Here is a 25,424-nt window from a genome sequence, read left to right on the forward strand (position 1 = left end):
ATGCACATGGTGTGTCTATAGCATGTGGCATGTTGCTCACATGTGCGTGGTGTGCGTGTGGCCTGTTCATGGATGGTGTGTCACAATCATGGTGTGTTCTAGTGCATGTGGCATGTGGATGATGTGTACACAGCAGATACATAACATGCGCATGGCATGTTTGCCATGTTGCTTGCATGTGCAAGGTGTGTGTATGGTGTGTCATCTTCATGGTGTGTGCTAGCATGTTTATGATGTGTGGATGGCGTGTGAAAGGCACGTACATAACATGCACATGGAATGTGTGGCATGTTGCTTGCAGGTGCAAGGTGGGTGCAGGGGATGTGCATGAGTTGTGGTGTGAGCCTAGCATGTACATGGCACGTGCATGAGGGCAGTGGCATGTGTGGCATGTGCCTACCTGGCGTGTGGCATGCACGTGTTTGGCTGGCCAAGCCCATGGCACCCTAGTATTGTTCTCTCGATCCGGTATTCAGTAAACACAATGCCGTCACGTGCTAACCCTAAGCAGATAACGCTCCGGCTCACGCCGTCACCTTGATCGACCGCGATTAGCAAAGACGAGTCCCGAGAAAGCCACGTACCCGAATGCTGCTGGCCTGCAGGACACCGCCACGTCGCTTCTCCCTCTCTCTCTGTAGAGGAGACCAGATCCCACAGGAGCTCTTGTTGACAATACTCCTGTCAGATTCTCTCTGCTGACAAAGCAAAAGCAAGGAGCTGTTATGACAAAAAACTCCAAGTAACCGTGCTTTAAATGAACCACCCCCCTCCCCCGCAGCTCTCACCACTACGAGCGACACCCCAACATCCAGCAAGCTCTAAGCTGTGCCAGACTGGCCCGAGCCTGCCACGGGACCGGGCAGAGCTCCTCTAGCTCTCCCTGCCACTCTGAGGCCGTCAGCGGGAGGACAAGCGACCGAGTTTTCCAAACGGAGGCTTTCCTCGAGGGAGGCAGGAGTACTGCGGTTCACCCGGGTACAGCAGCCTCTGAAAGGCCGCGTGTCCGTCTCCTGACCTCAAACTCAGCACCATGGGATACCTTAGCGCTTAAGCTAAGGGGAGAAATATTTTAGCGGCCGCTCTTTCCCACCCGACAACCTCCTGAGGCACGGGTTCAGCCACACTTGAAGAAGAGGACCCTGAGGAGGCAGCAAGAAGCACGAGAAACTCGAGCTTATTTCACTTACCTTTGCCTCGAAGCAGAGCCCTGCCTTCAGGTCTCACGGCCCTTTCTTCTCCTTCACCAAACCAGGATCGGGAATCGGGTTTCAGTCACCTCCCATGACACAACCCTCCGGCCATGTGCAAGTTCTCCCCAGAGAAATGGTTCTAGTTCCCTTGTCGGCCCCCAACAGAAGGATGCTCGTGACGTCCACTCTCATCCGATTCAGCAGCCCACTCTAGAAGGGAAGAGAAAGCGGAGGTCGGTTTCCACATACCTCTGAGGAGACACACCACCTGCAGGACACTCTTTACGTAAGCGCATCACCCGTCTCCCACATGGCGCCTCCCTGCACGAAGGGTGTCTTCAGCACAACAACCCACAGGCAGCAGCAGGGGTTACTGCAGTCGGGGAATCCAAAGATTTCCCTTTCTATGGGACCTGGGAGCATACGGAGCCTTCTGCATTTGCTTGAAGGATGAGATCTGCCCAATTCAGGCAGAGAGAGGCAAAAGAAGCCACTTCAGCAGCAGATACCCTAACGCTATGGAGGCTCCTGGTGCTGCCGGCTCTCGTGTGGCGAGGACGCCCAACACCGCGTCACCTTTCCACCCCTAGAGCTGGTCCCTCTGGCTTAGCAAGCAGATCGGCGGTCCCAGCACAGGGCCTCCGCACTGGAAAAATTCAGACCCACAGGACGACCCCACAACAGCTTCCAGCTGCAGATCCCAACAGCGAAGCTACCCGCTTAGTTGCGCCGTCATCCATCTCCACGCCAAGCGAACACAAGCGTTTCACCCTTGCAGGGCTCTGAGGCACCTCTGTGGGCTCATCGGGGATCTGACCACTTTCTGAGGAATCACGTTGGCCGGCCTGCCCGCGTTCTGCTCGGCCATCACCTTCCCCATGGCTTTCACCCAACAGCCGTGACGCAACATCAACTCATGCGTAAGCACACACATACACATGCACAAAGGAATGCTAAAACAGCAACAACACAAGGCCTCGCTCGGCCACAGTGCCGTTAAGACGGTCCCACAGAAGCCAGACTGGGGCCTTTTCATTTAGCCAGCAGAGAGCAGGTAATGTTCACCCTCCTTCTCCCTGCCCTGTGCCATGCCAGCTCGCTCACCGTTACTCCTCACGACGGGACAGAACAATACTGGGCTTTGAAAAAGCAGGGCTGTTCTGAGAGACTTTTGCCAAGTTTTCTGCAGCAAGGACATTCTCCTGACTGGCTTTTCGGGCTGTGAGGAAAGAGAGACGTGCCTGATACGTTAAGGAGTTTTTAACGCCACCTCGAATACCATCACGATGCTAACAGAGTCATTTGTCCAGTTACAGGGGACAATCAGAGCTTAAGTATGAAAACAGACAAAGACCCCCTGCCCTGCATGATGAACGACGATGTGGTCAACGACAGGACCACGCCACTGGCACAGAAGCAGGGCCGATACACCGAACCAGGAGTCAGCATCACGAACATCACCCACGCTCAGAGCTGCAAAGCGGACGTTTCTCCTCTCACCTGAATGGCAACCGCTTCCATTTCACCCATGGGCGCCCTCCTCTTCTTCCGCCGCGAGCGTATGAGAGAGATGGGAAGCCTCCACAGCGCTCTGCAAAGATAAGGGACCTCTAAGAGGTGCATTTCCCCAAGGCACTTGAGGTACCTTAACTCTACAGTTACCATTAAGAACGCAACAACTCCCCTTCCGTACCACTGTTAAGGGAGATAGTTTAACACAAATACTAAAAAGAAGTCTAGAAAGACGTTAAGCTTCAATATAGAAGAGAAGGCTGAACAGGTATTCTGTGTAACAGGAAACAGAAATGTCTGAACCAAGAGGATCTGCAGCAAGCGTAACAGATGTTGCATCGTTGTAAAACGCTGTGACACGGAAGGGTTTTAAATGCAAAGAAGCCTGGTTGTAGAAGAGAATCAAAGAAGCGACCTCCCTCCTGGCACTCTCTACACTAACAACATAAAAGCACTTTCCAAACCTCCCCTTCCCCTCTCAGTGTGTGTGCAGCGTGCTTGCAGTGTGTCTGGCGTGTGCATGGTGTGTGCCTGGCTGGCGCGTCATCTTCGTGGCATGTGCTAGCATGTGCATGGCGTGTGTATGGTATGTACACGGCCCGTACATAACATACGCATGGAGTGTGTAGCATGTGTGGCATGTTGCCTGCATGCAGAAGGCGAGTGCGTGACATGTGCTTGACTTGTGGCATGAGCCTGGAATGTGCATGGAAGCAGTGGCATGTGTGTGGCATGTGTGTGGTGTGTACATAACACATGCATGGTGTGTGCATGGCATGTTGCTTGCGTGTGCAATACATGTGTGTGGTGTGTGGTATGTTGCTGGCGTGTGCAAGGCATGTGCGTGGCATGCGCATGGGGCAGTGGCATGTGCATGGGGCAGTGGCATGTGCATGGCTGTGTGTCATCTTCATGGTGTGTGCTAGCGTATGCCTTGTGTGTGGATGGCATGTACATAACATGCACATAACATGCGCATGGCCTGTGTGACATGTTGCGATGTGTACAAGGGCTCTGTGGTGTGCGTGGCATGCCGCTTACACGTTCAAAGCACGTACATGGGGTGGTTGTGGCGCTAGCCTGGCATGTGCATGGGGGCAGCACAATGTGCATGGGGGGTGAATTGCATGTGTGGGGCGTGGGCCTGGCGTGTGTGTGGCATGTTCATGCTGTGTGGCGTGCACAGGGTCGGCTGGCGAAGCCCCTGGCACCCTAGTATTGTTGTCTCAATCCAGCGTTCACCAAATGCGATGCCGTCACATACTAACCCAAAGCGGAGAACGCTCCAGCTAGTGCCGTCAACTCGATCAACAGTGATTAACAAAGAGTAATGAGTCCCGAGAAAGCCACATACCCAAATCCTGCTGGCTTGGAGGGCACCAGCACGTCGCTTCTTCCTCTCTCCCTGAGGAGGCGTCGGGATCCCACAGGAGCTCTCTCATCGCCAACACTTCTGTCAGATTGTCTCTGCTGACAAAGCAAAAAGAATCATAGAATCATAGAATCCATAGGTTGGAAAGGACCCACTGGATCATTGAGTCCAACCATTCCCATCAACCACTAAACGATGCCCCTCAGCACCTCATCCACCCGTCCTTTAAACACCTCCAGGGAAGGTGACTCAACCCCCTCCCTGGGCAGCCTCTGCCAGTGCCCAATGACCCTTCCCGTGTAATATTTTATCCTGATGTTCAGCCTGACCCTCCCCTGGTGGAGCTTGAGGCCATTCCCTCTCGTCCTGTCCCCTGTCACTTGGGAGAAGAGCCCAGCTCCCTCCTCTCCACAATCTCCCTTCAGGTAGTTGTAGAGAGCAATAAGGTCTTCCCTCAGCCTCCTCTTCTCCAGGTTAAACAACCTCAGCTTAGTGTCATCCACAAACTTGCTCAGGGTCCACTTGATGCCTTCATCCAGGTCATTGATAAAGACATTGAACAGGGCTGGACCCAGCACTGAGCCTTGGGGAACCCCACTTGTCTCTGGCCTCCAGCTGGAGTTAACTCCATTTCCCACCACTCTCTGAGCCCGGCCATCCAACCAGTTTTCCACCTAGGAGAGCGTGCGCCCGTGCAGTCCAGAGGCTGACAGTTTTTGAAACTGAATGCTGTGAGAAACTGTGTCAAAGGCTTTACTGAAGTCCAAGAAGGCAACATCCACAGCCTTTCCCTCATCCAGCAGCCGAGTCACTTTGTCACAGAAGGCGATCAGGTTTGTTTGGTAAGACCTGCCTTTTGTGAACCCATGTTGACTGGGCCTGATCACCTGGCTCTGTTGCATGTGCTTCATGATCGCACTCAAGATCACCTGTTCCGTGACTTTTCCCAGCACTGAGGTCAGACTGACAAGGCCTGGAGTTCCCTGGATCCTCCCTGCAACCATTCCTGTAGCTGGGCACAACATCAGCCTCCAGTCCAGTGGAACTGCCCCAGTCAGCCAGGACTGTTGGAAGATGATGGAAAGGGGTTTGGCCAGCACATCCACGGCTCCTTTAATACTCTTGGGTGGATCCGATCTGGCCCCATAGACCTGTGGTGTCTAGCTGGGCAAGCAAGGCTCTGACCACCTCCTCTTGGATCATGGGAGCCTCATTCTGCTCCTTTAATTCCTGGGTTTGTACACAGAGGGAACAACCTTCCTTACTATTAAAGATGGAGGCAAAGAAGGCACTAAGTACCTCAGCCTTGCCCTCGTCCCCTGTCACTGTTGTCCCTTCTGCACCCAATAGGAACTGAACACTCTCCCTAGTCCTCCTTTTACTGTTATTGTATTTATAGAAAGATTTTCTGTTATCTTTCACAGACTTAGCCAATTTGATTTCTAGTTGGGCCTTAGCCCCCCTCATTTTCCCTCTGCACGATCTCACTTCCTCCCTGTAGTTCACCCAAGATGCCTGTCCCTTCTTCCAAAGCTCATAGACCCTCCTCTTCTTTTTGATGTCTCTCAAGTCTCCCTATCAACTATCTCCCTAGTCAACCAAGCTGTTTATCTCCCCTGCCGGCTCCTTTTCTGGAGCATGGCGATGGCTTGCTGCTGAGCTGCTAGGATTTCCTTTTTGAAGAGCTCCCAGCCCTCGTGGGCTCCCCTGCCCTTAAGGACTGTCTCCCACAGGACTTTGCCAACCAGCCTTCTGAACAGTCCAAAGTCTGCCCTCTGGAAGTTTAATGTGACTGTTGTGCTAATCTCCCTCTTCACCTCACCTAGAACTGAAAACCCCATCATCTCGTGATCGCTTTGTCCCAGGCGTCCTCCTACCACATCCCCCACAGGCCTCCTCTGTTCATGAACAGCGGGTCCACGAGGGCACCTTCCCCTGTCAGTTCACTCACCAGCCGTGTGAGGAAGTTGTCTTCCACGCACTCCAGGAACCTCCTAGACTGCTTCCTCTCCCTGTATTGTACTTCCAGCAGATATCTGGAAGGTTGAAGTCTCTCACGAGGACCAGAGGGAGCAATCTTGAGACTATTCCCAGTTGTTTATAGAAGAGCTCATCAGCTGCTGCTTCTCGGCTGGCTGGTCTGTAACAGACTCCATCACAACATCAGCCTTCTTGTGGGCTCCCCTGATTTCAACCCACGGGCACTCAGTCCCCTCCTCCCCATAATCCAGTATCGAAGCAAAAGGAACGAGCTGTTAGGGCAAAAGACTCCAAGTAACCGTGGTTGAAATGACCCCCCCCTGCCCCTGCAGCTCTCGCCACCGCACACGACACCCCAAAAACGACACCCCCACCCCCGCTCTCTCTAGACCGACAACACAAAAGCGCTTTCCAAACCTCCCTTTCCGCTCCTTCCCCTCTTCCCCTCCTTCTTCTCTCCCCCCTTCTCCTCCCATTTTGCCCCATACTCCCACCCTGCTCTCCCCCTCTCTCCCCTCCTTCCCTTCCCCCGCTCCCTCCTCCCCCTCCCGAGCGGGGATCTCCCCCGCGGGGCCGCACGCCGAGCGCAGACGCAGCCCCGAAGGCCCCGACCGCCCCTGAGCCCGAGCCGGCCCCGGGAGGGCCGCGGCTCACGGACAGCGAGCCCGGAGCGGCGCCGCCGGCCACAGAGCGCTCCCCCGCGCCTCTCCGGGCGCCTCTGACTCACCCGACCCGGCCCCGTTCGAGCCGCTCCCGACCTGGAGGGGACACGGGGGTCCTCGGGGCGCTGTCCCTCTCCCAGCCCGCACCCCGTTGGCCGCGGCGGGCGGAAGGGCAGCGGAGAGCAGAGCCGAGCCGTCCCGAACAGCGCCGCGCGGTTGCAAGCCGCTCTCCGCCTCTCTCCCCGCCCCGCCCCTCCCGGCTCGCCCGCCCCTGTGGCCCGCCCCTGTGTTCCCCCGCCCCGGGCTGCAGTACCGCTCCGCGGCCACGGCGCGGCAGCACTGAGTCCCCGCCCCATTCATCCCGAGCGCAGGGATTCCGGCCAATGGGAGCGCTCGCTGCAGGGCCCGCCCTACAGCCGCTCTACGGGCGTTGATTGGCTGGCGGTGGCTGAGCGGAGGATCCACTGCGCATGCGTGCCGTACGAGGTGGTGTTGCTTATAATGTAGCCACTGCGCATGCGTGCCGTACAACATGGCGGCACCTACAATGTAGCCAATGCGCATGCGTAGTGTACAACATGGCGGCGCCTATCTGCAGTCACTGCGCATGCGTGTCATGCAACATGGCGGCGTCCATTTGCACTCACTGAGCATGCGTGCAGTCCAACATGGCGGCGCCCATAAGAAGTCACTGCGCATGCGTGCAGTCTAACATGGCGGCGCCCATTTGCTGTCACTGCGCATGCGTACAGTCTAACATGGCGGCGCCCATTTGCAATCACTGCGCATGCGTGTCACGCAACATGGCGGCGCCCATAAGCAGTCAATGCGCATGCGTGCCGTGCAACATGGCGGCGCCCATAAGTAGACAATGCGCATGCGTGCAGTCAAACATGGCGGCGCCCATAAGGAGACAATGCGCATGCGTGCCGTACAACATGGCGGCGCCCATAAGCAGAAAATACGCATGCGTGAAGTCCAACATGGCGGCGCCCATAAGAAGTCAATGCGCATGCGTGCATTTCAACATGGCGACGTCCCTTTGGACTCACTGCGCATGCGTGCAGTCCAACATGGCGGCGCACCTCATGAGCTCCTGCGTTCCGTTTAGCATGGCGCCCGCTGTCCCCGCGGGGCCCGTTTCAACGGCAGGCTGCCGGCACCGAGCGGAACCCAGCGCAGCCTGAGCGAGCCACGCGGGGCCGAGCCGAGGGGACTCGTGCACCGCGGACAGGGGCGGGGGGGCTTCAGAGGGGGATGCGGGACGTTGTCCCTCTCCGTTCTGCACCGCTCCCCTCCCCGCGCCCCGCCCTGCTCCCCGCCCCGCCCCTGTGGGCCGTCCCGTCCCCCTCAGCCCCGGGCTGCAGTACTCCTCGGCGGCCACGGCGCGGCGTCACTGAGTCCCCCCATTCATTGCCTTGGGCATCGAAGGGCTGTGCGTTCCGCGCTCCGATTGGTCGTTTCTCTATCCCACCTTGACCGCGCTGCCTTCTGATTGGCTGTTCCTCCGCGCTCTGATTGGTCGCTTCTCAATCCCACTTTGCCAGCTCTGCGTTCCGATTGGCTGTGTCTCCGCACTCTGATTGGTCGCCTCTGGATCTAGCTTTGCCCGTGCCGTGTCCTGTGCCCGTTTGATGGACGATTTGCCCTCTTATTGTCAATTTGGCCAGTTTGCACTTATGTGCTCAATTTGCCCTTTTATGGTAATTGGCCCAGTTTGCCTTTATTTGCTCAATTTGCCCTTTTATGGGCAATTTTCTCAGTTTGCCTTATGTGCTCAATTTGCCCTTATATTGTTAATTTGACCTTTTATGGCAATTGGCCCACTTTTCCCTTACAGGGTCACTTTTCTCTTTTATGGCAATTTGCCCGTATATGGTCACTTTGCTCTTTTATGGCAGTTGGCCAAGTTCGCCCTCATATACTCAATTTGCCCCTTTATGGCAATTTTCGGTTTTATGGCACTTGGCCCGGTTTGCCCTTATATGGTCAATGATCGGGCCCCTGCGCGCCCCCCCCGCCCGGGGCTGCAGTACCGTCCGCGGCCACGGCACGGCAGCACTGAGTGCCCTACACGTCCCCGGGCTGCAGTACCGCTCCGCGGCCACAACGCGGCAGCACCGAGCCGAGCGAAGGTCTTTTTGCCGTCGTTCCCGTTTTTACCGTTTTCTCCCGTCGCGGGTTCGATCCCGACGGGCGCCGAACCGCCCGGAGCAGCAGCTCCCGCGGCGCTGCCCGCACACCCTCCCCCGCTGCCGGGCTCCGCAGCAGCGCAGACCGCGCCTGCCTTCCCCCGGGCCGCCCCTTCGCTCCGGTCCCGCGGCGAGCAGGGCTGCGCTCACGGGCACCGCGGCGGCCGCGGGCTCCGCTCTCCCTACCGAGGGGCCGCTCTCCGAGCCCTCTGCGGCCGGGAAACCTCACTGCCCTGCACCGCTCCCCCTCCGAGCGGCGCACGCCATCGCGATCCGGCACGTGCCCCCGGCCGCCAGCGAGCCCGTCCGAGCCCATCGGCCGCCCGTACAGCATGCAGCCGGCTGCCAACTCGGAGCCTGCGCAGCACGGCGCTCCCCGTGCCGGACTGTGGCTCATGGCGCCATCGCCACGCGCCCCGAACGGCCTCCGCCGCCACCTTCTTTCTTTGTTTCCAACACTGAAAAAGCAAAACGCGTACGGCAGTCGGCGACCGATCAAAAGCTTTAATGTGGACACCACTGGTTTACACGGGGTTCCTCTGGCTTCCCCACACCTGGGCAGAAGAGGCCAAAGGATCCTTGGAGACAGACACGCTCTTCCCAGTCACGCAGCAAAGGTGGCGGCAGCACGACCAGGACAGAGGGTCTGGACGAGGCCGCGCCTTCCAGCTGGGCGTGCGCAGGAGGAGAGGAATCCACTTCCTACGCCGCACAGAGGAGAGAGACCTGCAAGAGGGAACGCACAGAAAGGATCGTTAGCAGGGCGATGAGACGAGGCGGCCCTCGGCCCCAGGACAAAAACGCTTTCCTCCTTCACCCATGTTTCCTTCTCTGACCTTCCAACTCCCGCAGCCCCTGCTCTACAGCCCCCACAAAGCAAGCCGAGAAGAGAATCTCCTTCAAAAGAACGGCCAAGGGTTTCACTCATCCCCCCCAAAAGGAAACCGCAAGGAACGGGAGGACTCGCCAGACAGAAAGCAGTGTCACCGGACCAAGTTTCAGGGAAGTCGATAGAGAACGTGATTCATTTTAACAGTTATTCTGTTAGACGAACTTGGTCAAAAAGAGAAACAAAACCAAACCGAGCCTTACCCCGTGTAAACTCGTTACGCTAAGATGTTCTAAATCACCCACGTGACAGCCCAGCGTAGAAAAGCAGCCCGGGCACCCTGCTATTTATCCTCCTCCAGAGGCACAGAAGGCTCCCCCCGGCACGCCTCTTCTCTTGCCGGGGTCAGACCTGCAATGCGCCGGCTGGCAGGAACCACGTCACTGCACGCAACTCGAGCTTGGCCCAGACTACAGGCCTGAGAAACACGCGCGCGGAGGCGAGAGGTGCGACGGCGAGGCAGCTCTTCCAGACACACGCGTCGGCGCCCGTTCAGCAAGCGCCTGTCACCAAAGCCTCTGCAGGAAAGGGACTCAGCCCGGCAGAGAGGGGCAGCGATCGGCTGAGGCGTTTTGGTTTAGTTCAGGCACGCGATATTTGTAGGAAGGAACAAAGCCTGGTTTGGCCTCCAAAGAACAAGATGCCTGGAGGCGAAGCGAGGCCACGGAGACCACACGGCACTGCCCGTGTGCCGTGCCTCAGACGCAGCTCACCCCCACCCGCACATCAAGCATAACAAGAACAGAACCGAGTGTAGGTTTGAGGCTGAGCAGCCACACAAAAGCAACCGCTCCCACTCCTCTCTGCCTGTCAAGAGAGTGGAGAGCAATGAGACCTCCCTCCTATGATCACATGCAAGCCCATCCACGCCAGCAACTACCTGAGACGTCGGGAGACTTCGGCACGGTCAGTGGCCGGTCGCCGGCTTCACTCACCCGGTGCGTATTTATTCACGCACCGGGTTTTCCTCGTGAACCTGTGAAAACAGCAATCAAAGCCAAAAGGAAGCAAACGCTTGCAGTTTTGACGAGGGTGAAACTGGCAGTGGGGGGGGATCATCGGTGTGAAGAAGGCAGGAGGCGCCTGTCTGTAAGTGCGCTCGCTGCCTCGGGCACTGGAGCGAGCCACCAGGAAGACGCGAGGCACGCTTCGAGGTTGTGGATTTTACAGAGATCATTCCGCTTCCACAACCACGCTTGTAGAGCTTGGAAACCCAGCCAGCTCGGCAGAGCTGCCTCTGTCGTTTGCGGGGCTGGCTTTGGGAGCTTTTTTTCAGAGCAGCTGTAAAGTTAACGAAGAGTCAGTTTGCAACAGGGAAACTGGAAAAGACAGTCTGAAGGCAGCTCAACAGCGACACTGGCTACCTTAGTATGCTCTTGCATAATCCCTCTTGGGGTTACTTCACAGCTCCCTTTTCGTTGCCGGCACAAGGAACAATTTTGTTCCTCACGTTGAAAGCAACGCTTCCCTTCGCACAGGTTGGCCTGGCAAAGCACATCACACCCTAGTACTGTCGTCTCGACCTGGCACAGACTCAAATGTGATGCCGTCACACGCTAACTCAACGTAGAGAACACTCCAGCTCGCGCCGTCAACTCGATTGACAGTGATTAGCAAAGAGGAGTGAGTCCCAAGAAAGCCACGTACCTGAACGCTGCTGGCCTGGAGGGCACCGCCATGTCGCTTCCCCCCATCTCCCTGGGGAGGGGTCGGGATCCCGCAGGGGCTCTCTCATCGCCAACACTTCTGCCAGGTTCTCTCTGCTGACAGAGCAAAAGGAAGGAGCTGTTACAGCAAAGTACTCCAAGTAAGCGTACTTGAAACGAACCACCTCCTACCCCTGCAGCTCTTGCCACCACACACGACACCCTGGCACCCGGTATCCTCTGAGCAGTGCCAGACGGGCCCGAGCCCACCACGCTGCTCTAGCTCTTCCTGCCACTCCGATGCAGCCGGAGGGAGGACAAGCGACCGAGTTTTCCAAACAGAGGCTCTCCTCAAAGGAGGCAGGCGTACTGCGGTTGACCCAGGTACAGCAGCCTCTGAAAGGCCGCGCTTCCATCTCATCGCCCCGAGCTCAGCGTCACGGGATACCTTAGCCCTTGAGCTAACAGGAAAAATATTTTAGCAGCCGCTCTTTCCCACCTGGCGACCCCCTGAGGCACCGGTTCAGCCACACTTAAAGTAGAGGACAGATGCTGAGGGGGCAGCAATAAGCACAAGAAAATCACCGTTACTCCTCGCGACGGGACAGAAGAATACCGGGCTTTGAAAAAGCCGGGCTGTTCTGCGAGACTTTTGCCAGGTTTTCTGCAACAAGGACATTCTCCGGACTGGCTTTTTGGGCTGTCAGGAAAGAGACAGAATCACACAATCATTAAGTTGTAAAAGACCCCCAGGATCATCGAGTCCAACCATTCCTATCATTCACTAAACCACACCTCTCAGCACCTCACCCACCCATCCTTTAAACACCTACAGGGAAGGTGACTCAACCACCTCCCTGGGCAGCCTCTGCCAGGGACCAATGACCCTTCCCGTAAAAAAAAAACTCGCTTTAGAGCCTCAACATCCTTCTTGTGGTAATGAGCCCAGAACTAAACACAGGATTCAAGGTGAGGTCTCACCTGTGCCGAGCACAGACGGAGAATAACCTCCCTGAACCTGCTGGACACGCAGTTTCTGATCCAAGCCAAGATGCCATTGGCCTTCTTGGCCACCTGGGCCACTGCTGGCTCATGTTCAGTCGCTGTCAACCAACGCCCCCAGGTCCTTCTCCTCCAGGCAGCTTTCTAACCAGACTTCTCCTAGTCTGGAGCTGCTCAGGGTTGTTGTGCCCCAAGTGCAGGACCTAGCATTTGGCCTTGATAAACCTCATGCCATTGGTCTCAGCCCAGCAGTCCAGCCTGTTCAGATCCCTTTGGAGCCTCCCAACCCTCCAGCAGATCCATGCTTCCACCCAGCTTAGCGTCATCCGCAAAAGTTGCTAAGGGTGCACTCAACCCCTTCATCCATGTCATTGATAAAGACACTGAACAGGGCTGGGCCCTGGGAAACCCCACTTGTCACTGGCCTCCAGCTGGAGTTTACTCCATTTCCCACCACTCTCTGGGCCCAGCCATCCAACCAGTTTTGCACCCAGGAGAGTGTGCACCTGTCCAGGCCAGAGGTGACAGTTTCTGAAGCAGAATGCTGTGAGAAACCATGCCAAAGCTTTACTGAAGTCCAAGAAGATACATCCACAGCCTTTCCCTCGTCCAGCAGGCAAGTCACTTCATCATAGAAGGCAGTCAGGTTAGTTTGGCGAGACCTGCCTTTCATGAGCCTGTGCTGACTGGATGTTTCTCCTCTCACCTGAATGGCAATTGCTTCAGTTTCACCTTGGGCGCCCTCCTCTTCCTCCGCCGCGAGCGTACAAGAGAGATGGGAAGGCTCCATAGTGCTCTGCAAGGACGAGGGACATCTAAGAGGTGCATCTGCATTTCCCCAAGGCACTCGAGGTACCTTAACTCTACAGTTACCATTAAGAATGCGACAACTCCCCTTACATGCCGCTGTTACCAGACGTATTTTAACACAAATACTAAAAAGAAGTCTAGAAAGACGTTAAGCTTCAAAACAGACGAGAAGGCTAAACAGGTATTCAGTGTAACTGGAAACAGAGAAATGTCTGAACCGAGAGAATCTGCAGCAAGTGTTACGGATGTTGCACCGTTGTAAAACTCTGTGACGCAGAAGAGTTTTAAATGCAAAGAAGCAACCTCCCTCCTGCCTCTCTCTACACCGACAACATAAAAGCACTTTCCAAAGCTAACCCCTTCTCCTCCTTCCCCACTTGGCACGCGTGCGGCGTGCTTGCAGTGTGTCTGGTGTGTGCACGGTGTGTGTGTGGCACGTACATAACACGTGCATGGCATGCGTGGCATGTTGCTTGTGTGGGCAGGGCGTGTGCGTGGCTGATGTTTCATCTTCATGGTGTGTGCTAGCGTATGCACTGCCTGTGGATGGCATGTACACTTCACACACAGAACACGTGCACGGCCTGTGTGACGTGTTGCTTGTATGTTCAAAGCACGTGCGTGGAGTGTGCATGGGGTGGTTGTGGCGCTAGCCTGGCACGTGCACGGCGTGTGCGTGGGGACAATGGCATGTGCGTGGTGTGCACAGGGTCGGCTGGCAAAGCCCACGGCACCCTGGTATTGTCACCTCAATCCGGCATTCACCAAACACGATGCCAGCGCTCACTAACCCAAAGCAGAGAACACTCTGGCTCGCACCGTCAGCTCGATCGACAGTGATTAGCAAAGAGGAGTGAGTCCCAAGAAAGCCACGTACCTGAACGCTGCTGGCCTGGAGGGCACCGTCACGTCGCTTCCCCCCTCTCCCTGGGGAGGGGTCGGGATCCCGCAGGGGCTCTCTCATCATCAGTTGTCAGACTCTTTCTGCTGACAGAGCAATAGGAAGGAGCTGTTACAGCAAAACACTCCAAGTAACCGTGGTTGAAATGACCCCCCCCTGCCCCTGCAGCTCTCGCCACCGCGCACGACACCCCAAGACAACGACCCCCCCCGCTCTCTCTAGACCGACAACACAAAAGCGCTTTCCAAACCTCCCTTTCCGCTCCTTCCCCTCCTCCCCTCCTCCTTCTCTCCCCCCTTCTCTTCCCATTTGGCCCCATACTCCACCCCTGCTTTCCCCCTCTCTCCCCTCCTTCCCTTCCCCCGCTCCCTCCTCCCCCTCCCGAGCGGGGATCTCCCCCGCGGGGCCGCACGCCGAGCGCAGACGCAGCCCCGAAGGCCCCGACCGCCCCTGAGCCCGAGCCGGCCCCGGGAGGGCCGCGGCTCACGGACAGCGAGCCCGGAGCGGCGCCGCCGGCCACAGAGCGCTCCCCCGCGCCTCTCCGAGCGCCTCTGACTCACCCGACCCGGCCCCGTTCGAGCCGCTCCCGAGCGGTGCCGCTGCGGCCGCGGGCCCCGGCGGGCAGCGAGGGCGGGCGACGCCCGGGCCCCGTGCGGAGCTCGAACCACCCGCCCGCGCTCCGCCTCGGGCCGCCCCCCGGGCGCTCTCCCGGCGCTGATTGGCCGCCGCTCGCTGAGTGACGCGCGGCGCAGCCAATGGGAGCGCTCTGTGCGGGGCCCTGTCCAGGGGCAGCCGAGCGCAGCCGCACCGAGCCGAGCGCTGCAGAAACACGCGGAGCCGGGGCACGCGGGGCTGTCAGGGCACACAGGGGACGCGGGCACCCCGGGCAGGGACAGGGGGCACGCGGGGCTCGGGGAGGACGGGGTGGGGCACGGGGGCCCTGGGGGCGCTGGCCCTCTCCCAGCCCCAGCCCGCATCCCGTTGGCCGCAGCCGGCGGCGGGCGGGAGGGCAGCGAAGAGCAGAGGCGAGCCGTCCCGAACGGCGCCGCGCGGAGCCGACAGCAGCCGAGCGGATCCGAGCCGCTCTGCGAACCGCCCCGAGCCGCCCGGCTCGCCCGCCCCTGGGGGCCGTCCCGTTCCCCCGCCCCGGGCTGCAGTACCGCTCCGCGGCCACGGCGCGGCAGCACTTGGCACACCCCATTCATGTCTTAGGGCATCGAAGGGCTGTGAGTTCCGCGCTCTGATTGGTTCTTTCTGGATTCTTCTTTGCCTGTGCCATGTTCTCATTGGCTGTAGATTCCGGGTTCTGATTGGTCACTTCTCGATACCACTTTGGCAGCGCTGTCTTCTGGCTGGCTGAGAGAACCGCACTCTGATTGGTCTTTTCTTGATTCCACTTTGCCTGTCTCATGTTCTGACTGGCTGTGCGTTCCAAGATCTGACTGGTCACTTCTCAATCCCAATTCGCCAGCGCTGTCTTCTGATTGGCTGCATGAACCGCGCTCTGATTGGTTGTATCTTGATCCCACTTTGCTTTTGCCGTGATCTGATAGGCTGAAGATTCCGCGCTCTGAGTGGTCGCTTCTCGATCCTACTCTGTCTGTGCCGCGTTCTGATTGGTTTAGGCCCTTTTATGGTCATATTGCCCTGTGACGGCAATTGTCCCGGTTTGCCCTTATAGTCTCAATTTGCTTTTTAACGGTCAATCTATCCTTTTATGGCAATTGGACAAGTTTGCCCTTGTATGATCAATTCGCCCTTTTATTTTCAATTTGCCCTTTTATTGCAATTTGCCCTGTTTGTCTTATATGGTAAATTTGCCATTTCAAGAGCAATTTTCCCAGTTTGCCTTATATGCTCAACTTGCCCTTATACTGTTAATGTCACCTTTTATGCCAATTGGCCCAGTTTTCCCTTATATGGTCAATTTGCTCTTTTATGGCAATTAAAGTAGTTTGCCCTTACACGGTCAATGACAGGGACCCTGTGCGCCCGCCCAATCCCCCCGGCTGCAGTACCGCTCCGCGGCCACGGCGCGGCAGCACTGAGTCCCCCCCGTTCTCCCCGAGCGCAGGGATCCCGCCCCCGGCCGCGCTGCCGCCGCTGATTGGCCGCCGCGCTCCGAGCGGCTCAGCCAACGGGGGGAGGAAGCCGGGGGGAGGCGCGGCCTTTGAAAGCCGACGGGGCGGGGAGGTGGGGAGGATCTTGAACCCCTCGCTGTGTTTTGCGGAATCAAACTCTATAACTCAGGGTGGGCGAGGGGGGTTGGGGCACGAGTGTCGTTCCGTGTTGTGTTGTTCTGTGTTTCCATGTCATTCCGTGTCGCTCCTTATCGTCTTATATGGCGAATTTACCCTTTTATGGGGAATTTGCCCTTTTATGGTCAAGTTACCTTTTTATGGATATTGGCCTTTATACGGTCAATTTTTCCTTTATGGTCAATTTGCCCTTTTATGGTCAATTTGCCCTTTTATGGTCAATTTTCCCTTCTATTGGCGGTTGCCTCACTCAAGATGGAGGCGGTCCCATCCGTCTTCTTCCCAGTGTCCTCACTCAAGATGGCGTCGTGACCTCTCATTACCCTCACTCAAGATGGCGGCGACACCGACACGCCATGCCCTCACTCAGGATGGCGGCGAGAACACCCCCTTCCGCACCCGTGCCCTCACTAAATATGGCGGCGACACCAACACGCCATGCCCTCAATCATGATGGCGGCGACACCGAGACGCCATGCCCTCACTCAAGATGGCGGGGAAACCCCGTGCCCTCACTAAAGATGGCGGAGAGACATTCCCCCCCCCTTGCCCTCACTCAAGATGGCGGCGGTAACCGTGCCCTACCTCATGAGGGCGGCGACACCGGAACGTCGTGGACTCACTAAAGATAGAGATGGGCCTGCCAGTCTCCCTCCCCCGTGCCCTCAAGATTGCGGAGAATACAACACGCCGTGCCCTCACTGAAGATGGTGGCGAGCCCACCCGTCTCTCCCCTCGTGCCCTCACGCAAGATGGCGGCGACACCAATACGCCATACCCACACTCAAGATGGCGGCGTGCCCGCGCATTCTCACTCGCCCTTGCCCTCACTCCGGATGGCGGCAGTTGCCTCGTGCCCTCACTCAAGATCGCAGCGACACCGACACGTCACGTCCTCACTCACGATGGCAGCGAGGACACCCCCCCGCCCCCTCCCGCGCCCTCACTAAAGATGGGAGCAATACAGACACGCCGGGCCCTCATTCAAGAAGGCGGCAACACCGACACCCATGCCCTCACGCAAGATGGCGGCGAGAACTCCCCGTGCCCTCACTAAAGATGGCGGTGAGTTCCCCCCCCTTGCCCTCACTAAAGATGGCGGCGGAAACGTCCCGTCCCTCAAGAGGGCGGTGACACCGGAACATCGTGGCCTCACTAATGATAGAGGTGGGTCTGCCAGTCTCCCTCCCCCGTACCCTCAAGATTGCGGAGAATACAACACACCGTGCCCTCACTGAAGATTGTGGCGAGCCCACCCTTCTCTCTCCCCGTGCCCTCACTCAAGATGGCGGCGATGGCAATACGCCATACCCTCACTCAAGATGGCGGCCAACCCGCGCATTCTCACTCCCCCGTGCCCTCACTCAAGATGGCGCCGACACCGACACGCCGTGCCCTCACTCAAGATGGCAGCGGGCCCGCCCCGAGTCTCTCACCGTCTCTTCACTCAAGAGTTTTCGGTAATTCGCCCAGTTCGCCCTTTTAAGGCGTTTTCCCAGTTTGCCTTATATGGTCGATTTGCCCTTCGAGGGTCAGTTCGCCCTTCTGTTGTTTTGGGGAATCACCCTCTCTCACTCTGTTAAGGGTTATGAAGCAGGTGTGTGTGACGTGCGGGCATATGAGACAGGGGCAAAGCTCGAAAAACTTAGAGGGCTTCGCTCACTGAAATAGGCACTGTCTGCCAGCAAAGGCCTCCAAGACCCTGGATGGTGATAAGGGAGGAGCTCAGTCACTGATAAGGGGAAGCCGAGTGCCTCCTGCTCTGCGGACTCGGAGCTCGACCAGGACGAGAAGGCGCCTGTGCACAGACTGGGCTCACGGACGATTCACGAGGAAGATGGAGGCGACTTCAGCCCTGAGCCCCACACCACGACACTGCGCCTGCGCAAGTGTGGGAGAAGCTTCTCCAATCTAATTATAATAAGAAACAGGGAAAGGTCATGAAGATGTAACAGGCGCTTACGAATAGGCCCGTCTTTACACTATAACTATCTGCTTGTCAGACCATACGGTGTGCGAGTTAGGAGGATTAGCCCCTCACACCCGCCGCCGAATAAACACATACCTGCTTTATAACCCTTAACGGAGTTATAGAGTCTGATTCCACAAAACAACTTAGTGAGAAAGACAAAACCAAGTCACAGTGGGGGCTTTGCTTACCTAAGCCAGAGGCGGATGGCATTCCAGGGACAGGGAAGCACCATCAGAGTAACTGCCTTGTACAGCATTCATCACTCAGATAACTATTACTTTGAGCTGCACTGCACTTACAGGACTATGGGATGCCCGACACTAAGCTTCCAGAAGAGAACTTCTGGCCTAAGCCCTTTAATGCCTGCAATTTAAGCCAAACTGATGAATGCTCAAACAGTAAAAAGCTGCACCCATAAAAGGGATATTGAGAAATGTTATGAAATGCACAGAGCATTTATGCACTTTGAGTGTGAAAGGACTTTGAAACCCTTCCCCTCCCAACTGTTTGTATGGATTCCAGAAGCTTTGCCTTAAAATTCAATGAAGAAGAAAAGATGCACTTGATATTAATACAGCCACTGAATTCCACACTTCACAATTTGTCATTATTACAGACAAAATATTCTTCTTCCTATGGACCTGCAAGTAGGAATTTTTGGATTGGCATTTCCTCAGTGACTAAAGATGCAAGACACGGGCAGATGATCCATATCAGGTCCTAATTATCATTCTTGCTTCTGCAGACAGTCCCTTTCTGATCTTATGATAATCTCTGGCCTCACATCAATAAAGGAGTCAGGCACAGCAGCAAGCCCTCCCCACTATAGGGGGGAGGAAAACAGAGCCTGTTTAACAGAGGGAGTTCCCTAGCTCCATGGGAAGGCGCTTGCATTATCCATTCCCTCCAGTTATACAATTGCTTCGGTTACTCCCTGTGTGAAATTCTATGTGAGGATGTACTGCAGAAGCCAGAACCAAACCAAGGGCGTTTTCCAAGCAACACACAGCAACTCCAGCTGAGAGAGACACGACGTGGACAGGGCTGGCAGTGCCCTCTGCACTAACTCGCATAAACCTCACTGCATCCCAATGTGAAAACCAGTTCAACCTGCACAATGGCTCCATCAAGTACCTTTACGGAGCAGAGACTGCCAATTGTATTTAACTGTGCCAAGCCACGTGATGGTTTTGGAACAACTTCTAGAAACAGCAGAGACCGAGTTAGGGCTGAGCTCTATTTACAGTAAAATTGTAGCAGTTTTGTTCGGCATTACAGTCTGAAATAAAATACATAAAATATGAAAAAAAAACCAGCTTGGCTAGTAAGAGGCAAGCTAACAGTTTTCTTGGGCATTTCGTCAAAAAGTTCTGGGCAAACGTTTGTGGTAACATTTCTCTGAAGCTGCCACATTGCAAACCAGTTTTACTCTAAGACTAAAAAGCAAACCCACAAGCAAAAGCATTACCTGAAACTCACAGAAGAAACGATGACTGGAGGCTCAAATGCACCACGAAGAAAACCACACGACTGTTCAAAACCCAACAAAGAAAGGAAGAAAGGCAGGCTTCTGTAGCCCCTTCCTTCACTGAATGCTCGAGCTGCAGGGGAGAGCCAGCTCTAAATCAAGAGGCCTTTTAAGGGGCAAACTCCTCACCTGTACCTAGTTGCTGACCACAGGTGTGGCACAGACTTAACCAACCCAACTAGGACCTTCAGAGGTTTTGAACAAGACCCACCCTTTTAACAGCGTAACTATAGCATCCCACTTAGGATGGGTAATAGGAAATTACTCCTAAGTATAAAATGGTGGTGGTTTACTGGAAGTTCAGTGTATGACAGCCACGCTTGATTGAAATGATATAAAATGATATATGTTATTAAGCCACCAAACGTCAATTATCATTGTTAAAAAACTGTACAGATTAAAAGATCCCTTCCATGTTGTAGCTGCTGAGATACAGTGCGTGGAAGCATATTGGTTACAGTTACACACAATATGCTTTACATAAGCACAGTCCCATCTACCATTTAGATAGAACTGAACTTCTATTAAACTTCTTCAATCTGTCTCATGCAGTAGCAAATTCAGGGACACTCCCATTTCTCAGCAGCGGGACGAGCAGCAAACTCTAAAGGGCGTGTTCCACTGTTTCTTGTCGATCCTCTTCTTGCCATTTTCCCAGCAGTCTTCCCGTCACATTCAGCCACATCTTACGCGTAATCACGAGGCTAAAACTCAAGTCCCATAAAGCTGTCTTAGAGAAACTAAAAAAGAGAGCAGACATAAGAGGAAAGGCTGTGTATCCCCGCCCTCCCCCCGGGCCAGGACAGGAGGGTTTCGGGGGGACGGGAGGGACACGGGGCGCTGTCCCTCTCCCGGTCCCAGCCTGCATCTCATTGGCCGCAGCCAGCGGGAGGGCAGCGTGCTGCCATGTCTGTGGTGCGTGTGAGCATGTACGAGGCATAAACATAACAAGCACATGGCATGTGTGGTGTGAGCGACATGTTGCTTGTGTGTGCAAGGCGTGTGCGTGTCATGTGGATGGGGTGGTTGTGGCATGAGCCTGGCATGTGCACAGCGTGTGCATGGGTGGAGTGGCGTATGCGTGGCATGTGCGTGGTGTGTGCATGGCTAATCCATCATCTTGATGGTGTGTGCTAGCGTGTGCAAGGCATGTAGATGGTGTGTACGCAGCATGTACATAACATGAATATGGTGTGGCATGTTGCTTCTGTGTGCAAGACTTGTCCGTGGTGTATGAATGGTGTGTACATGGCATTGGCATAACATGGACATGGTGTGTGACACGTTGCTTGCACGTGCAAGGCATGTGCGTGGTGTGTGCATGGAGTGAGTATAGTGTGAGCCTAGAATGCGTATGGCGTGTGCATGGGGCACTCACCTTTGCCTCGAAGCAGAGCCCTGCCTTCAGGTCTTTTCTTCTCCTTCACCAAACCAGGATCGGGAATCGGGTTTCAGTCACCTCCCATGACAGAACCCCCCGGCCGTGTGCAAGTTCTCCCCAGAGAAGCGGCTCTAGTTCCCTTGCTGGCCCCCAACAGAAGGACGCTCGCGACGTCCGTTCTCATCCGTTTCAGCAGTGGAAACTCCTTTGTTCACCAGGCATCAGCGTTTCTCCCCACTTTGAATCTAGCTGGCCGCTTGCCTCGCTCTGGTTTTCTCGGCCTTGCAGCCCATCCTCGGCCCGCTCTAGAGGGGAAGAGAAAGCGGAGGTCGGCTTTCACACGGCTCCGAGGAGACACACCGCCCGCAGGACACTCTTTACGTAAGCGCGTCACCCATCTCCCATGTGCCCCCTCCCTGCGCGAAGGGTGTCTTTGGCACAACAATCCACAGGCAGCAGCAGGGGTTACTGCAGTCAGGGAATCCCCAAACTTCCCTTTCTATGGGACCTGGGAGCATACGGAGCCTTCTGCGTTCGCTTGAAGGATGAGATCTGCCCAATCTGTGCAGAGAGAGGCAAAAGAAGCCACTTCAGCTGCAGACACCCTCACGCTAAGGAGGCTCCCGGTGCTGCCGGCTCTCGTGTGGCGAGGACGGCCAACACCGCGTCACCTTTCCACCCCTAGAGCTGGTCCCTCTGGCTTAGCAAGCAGATCGGCGGTCCCAGCACACGGCCTCCGCACTGGAAAAATTCAGACCCATGGGACGACCCCACAACAGCTTCCAGCTGCAGATCCCAACAGCGAAGCTACCCGCTTAGTTACACCACCATCTGTCTCCAGGTCAAGTGAACATGAACGTTCCAACCTTGTGGGGCCCTGAGGTGCCTCTGCAGGCTCGTCGGGGATCCAACCGCCTTCTGAGCAGTGTTGGACGGCCTGCGCGCATTCTGCTCGGCCATCGCCTTCCCCGGGGCTTTCACCCGACAGCCGTGACGCAACATCAACTTGTGCGTAAGCGCACACGTACACACGTGCAAAGGAACGCTAAAGGGCAACAGAAGATGGTCCCACAGCCCTTTCGTTTAGCCAGCGGAGAGCAGATGAAGTTCATCCTCCTTCTCCCCCCGTGCCGTGCCAGCTCACTCACCGTTACTCCTCACGACGGGATGGAAGGTGGAAGAATATGGGGCTTTCAAAAAGCGGGGCTGTGCTGCGAGACTTTTGCCAGGTTTTCTGCAGCAAGGACATTCTCTGGACTGGCTTTTTGGGCTGTGAGGAAAGAGAGACGTGCACAATACGTTAAGGAATTTTTAACGCCACCTCGGAATACCATCACGATGCTAACAGAGTAATTTGTCCAGTTACAGGTGACAATCGGAGCTTAAGTACGAAAACAGAAAAAGCCCCCCACCCCCACGCACGATGAACGACGATGTGGTCAACGACAGGACCACGCCACTGGCACAGAAGCCGGGCCGATACACCGAGCCCTCATCCACAGAGAAACAAACGGAGGAGCCGGAAGCCGCTTCCCAAACCAGGAGTCGGCATCACGGACGTCACCCTTGCTCAGAGCTGCAAAGCGGACGTTTCTCCTCTCACCTGAATGGCAACCGCTTCCATTTCACCCGTGGGCACCCTCCTCTTCTTCCGCCGCGAGTGTATGAGAGAGATGGGAAGGCTCCATAGCGCTCTGCAAAGATGAGGGACCTTTAAGAGCTGCGTCTGCATTTCCCCAAGGCACTTGAGGTACCTTAACTCTACAATTACCGTTAAGAATGCAACAACTCCCCTTCCGTATCACTGTTACGGGACATAGTTTAACACAAATACTAAAAAGAAGTCTAAAAAGACGTTAAGCCTCAAAATAGATGAGAAGGCTGAACAGGCATTCTGTGTAACTGGAAACAGAGAAAATTCTGAACCGAGAGGATCTGCAGCAAGTGTAACGGATGTTGCACCGTTGTAAACGCTGTGACACGGAAGGGTTTTAAATGCAAAGAAGCCTGGTTATAGAAGAGAATCAAAGAAGCGACCTCCCTCCTGGCATTCTCTACACTAACAACATAAAAGCGCTTTCCAAAGCTCCCCTTCTCCTCCTTTCCCTCTTTGTGTGTGTGTGGAGTGCTTGCAGTGTGTCTGGCGTGTGCGTGGCATGTGCCTGGCTGGTGTGTCATCTTCATGGCATGTGCTAGCGTGTGCATGGTGTGTGTATGGTATGTACATGGCCCGTACATAACATACGCATGGAGTGTGTGGCATGCCTGGCATGTTGCCTGCATGTGGAAGGCGTGTGCGTGACGTGCTTGACTGTTGTGGCATGAGCCTGGAATGTGCATGGAAACAGTGGCGTGTGTGGCACGTACATAACACATGCATGGCATGTGTAGCATTTTGCCTGCATGTGCAATACATGTGTGTGTTATGTTGCTTACGTGTGCAAGGCATGTGCATGGCGTGTGCCTGGCTGGTGTGTCATCTTCATGGTGCGTTGCTAGCATATGCATTGCCTGAGGATGGCATGTACACAGCATGCACATAACATGCGCATGGCCTGTGTGACATGTTGCGATGTGTACAAGGGCTCTGTGGTGTGTGTGGCATGCCACTTGCATGTTCGAAGCATGTGCATGGGGTGGTTGTGGCACTAGCCTGGCATGTGCATGGGGGCAGCACAATGTGCACAATCGACCGTAATTAGCAAAGAGGAACGAGTCCCAAGAAAGCCACATACCCGAAAGCTGCAGGCCTGGAGGGCACCGCCACATCACTTTTCCCCCGCTCCCTGAGGAGGGGTCGGGATCCCGCAGGGGCTCTCTCATCGCCAACACTTCTGTCAGATTGTCTCTGCTGACAACGCAAAAAGAATCATAGGATCACTAAGTTGGAAAGGACCCACTGGGCCATCGAGTCCAACCATTCCCATCAATCACTAAACCATGTCCCTCAGCACCTCATCCACCTGTCCCTTAAGCCCCTCCAGGGAAGGTGACTCAACCACCTCCCTGGGCAGCCTCTGCCCATGCCCAATGACCCTTACTGTCAAAAATTTTTTCCTAATGTCCAGCCTAAACCTCCCCTGGAAGAGCTTGAGGCCATTCCCTCTCGTCCTGTCCCCTGTCACTTGGGAGAAGAGGCCAGCACCCTCCTCTCCACAACCTCCTTTCGGGTAGTTATAGAGAGCAATGAGGTCTCCCCTCAGCCTCCTCTTCTCCAGGATAAACACCCCCAGCTCTCTCAGCCGCTCCTCATAAGACCTGCTCTCCAGCCCCCTCACCAGCTTTGTTGCTCTTCTCTGGACTCGCTCCAGAGCCTCAACATCCTTCTTGTGGTGAGGGGCCCAGAACTGAACACAGGATTCGAGGAGCGGTCTCACCAGTGCCGAGTCCAGAGGGAGAAGAACCTCCCTGGACCTGCTGGTCATGCCGTTTCTGACCCAAGCCAGGATGCCCTTGGTCTTGGTCACCTGGGCACACTGCTGGCTCATGTTCAGTCGCTGTCAACCAACACCCCCAGGTCCCTCTCCTCCAGGCAGCTTTCTAGACAGACTTCTCCTAGTCTGTAGCTGCTCAGGGTTGTTGTGCCCCAAGTGCAGGACCCGGCATTTGGCCTTGTTAAACCTCATCCCATTGGTCTCAGCCCAGCGGTCCAGCCTGTTCAGATCCCTTTGGAGCCTCCCGACCCTCCAGCAGATCCAGCTTCCACCCAGCTTAGTGTCATCCGCAAACTTGCTAAGGGTGCACTCGATGCCTTCACCCAGGTCATTGATAAAGACACCGAACAGGGCTGGACCCAGCACTGAGCCCTGGGGAACCCCACTTGTCTCTGGCCTCCAGCTGGAGTTAACTCCATTTCCCACCACTCCCTGAGCCCGGCCAGCCAACCAGTTTTCCACCCAGGAGAGTGTGCGCCTGTCCAGCCCAGAGGTGACAGTTTCTCAAGCAGAATGCTATGAGAAACTGTGTCAAAGGCTTTACTGAAGTCCAGGAAGATCCATCCACAGCCTTTCCCTCATCCAGCAGCCGAGTCACTTTGTCATAGAAGGCGATCAGGTTAGTTTGGCAAGACCTGCCTTTTGTGAACCCATGTTGACTGGGCCTGACCACCCGGTTCTCTTGCATGTGC

The 25,424-nt window shown here is 55.8% G+C and overlaps 1 protein-coding gene across 8 annotated transcripts in view; it reads right to left on the reverse strand.

The window, feature by feature from the left end:
• Nucleotides 1-20,241: 20,241 nt before the first annotated feature.
• Nucleotides 20,242-25,424, reverse strand: part of LOC138722392 (uncharacterized) — a 35,675-nt gene continuing 30,492 nt past the window's right edge. For 6 of the 8 annotated variants that reach the window (XM_069860455.1, XM_069860460.1, XM_069860458.1 and 3 more), the window contains 7 exons: nt 24,034-24,149; nt 22,902-22,992; nt 22,447-22,568; nt 21,970-22,039; nt 21,807-21,859; nt 21,296-21,603; nt 20,242-20,657 (listed from right to left, as the gene is read on the reverse strand). In XM_069860455.1, coding sequence (XP_069716556.1) covers nt 21,488-21,603; nt 21,807-21,859; nt 21,970-22,039; nt 22,447-22,568; nt 22,902-22,992; nt 24,034-24,149 — 568 coding nt within the window. In that variant the 3' untranslated portion in view covers nt 20,242-20,657; nt 21,296-21,487. The remainder of the gene's footprint in view (nt 20,658-21,295; nt 21,604-21,806; nt 21,860-21,969; nt 22,040-22,446; nt 22,569-22,901; nt 22,993-24,033; nt 24,150-25,424) is intronic. The other 2 variants (XM_069860457.1, XM_069860462.1) reach the window with 2 other exon arrangements.

This window comes from Phaenicophaeus curvirostris, chromosome 7 (assembly GCF_032191515.1).
Source record: "Phaenicophaeus curvirostris isolate KB17595 chromosome 7, BPBGC_Pcur_1.0, whole genome shotgun sequence".
NCBI lineage: Eukaryota > Metazoa > Chordata > Aves > Cuculiformes > Cuculidae > Phaenicophaeus > Phaenicophaeus curvirostris.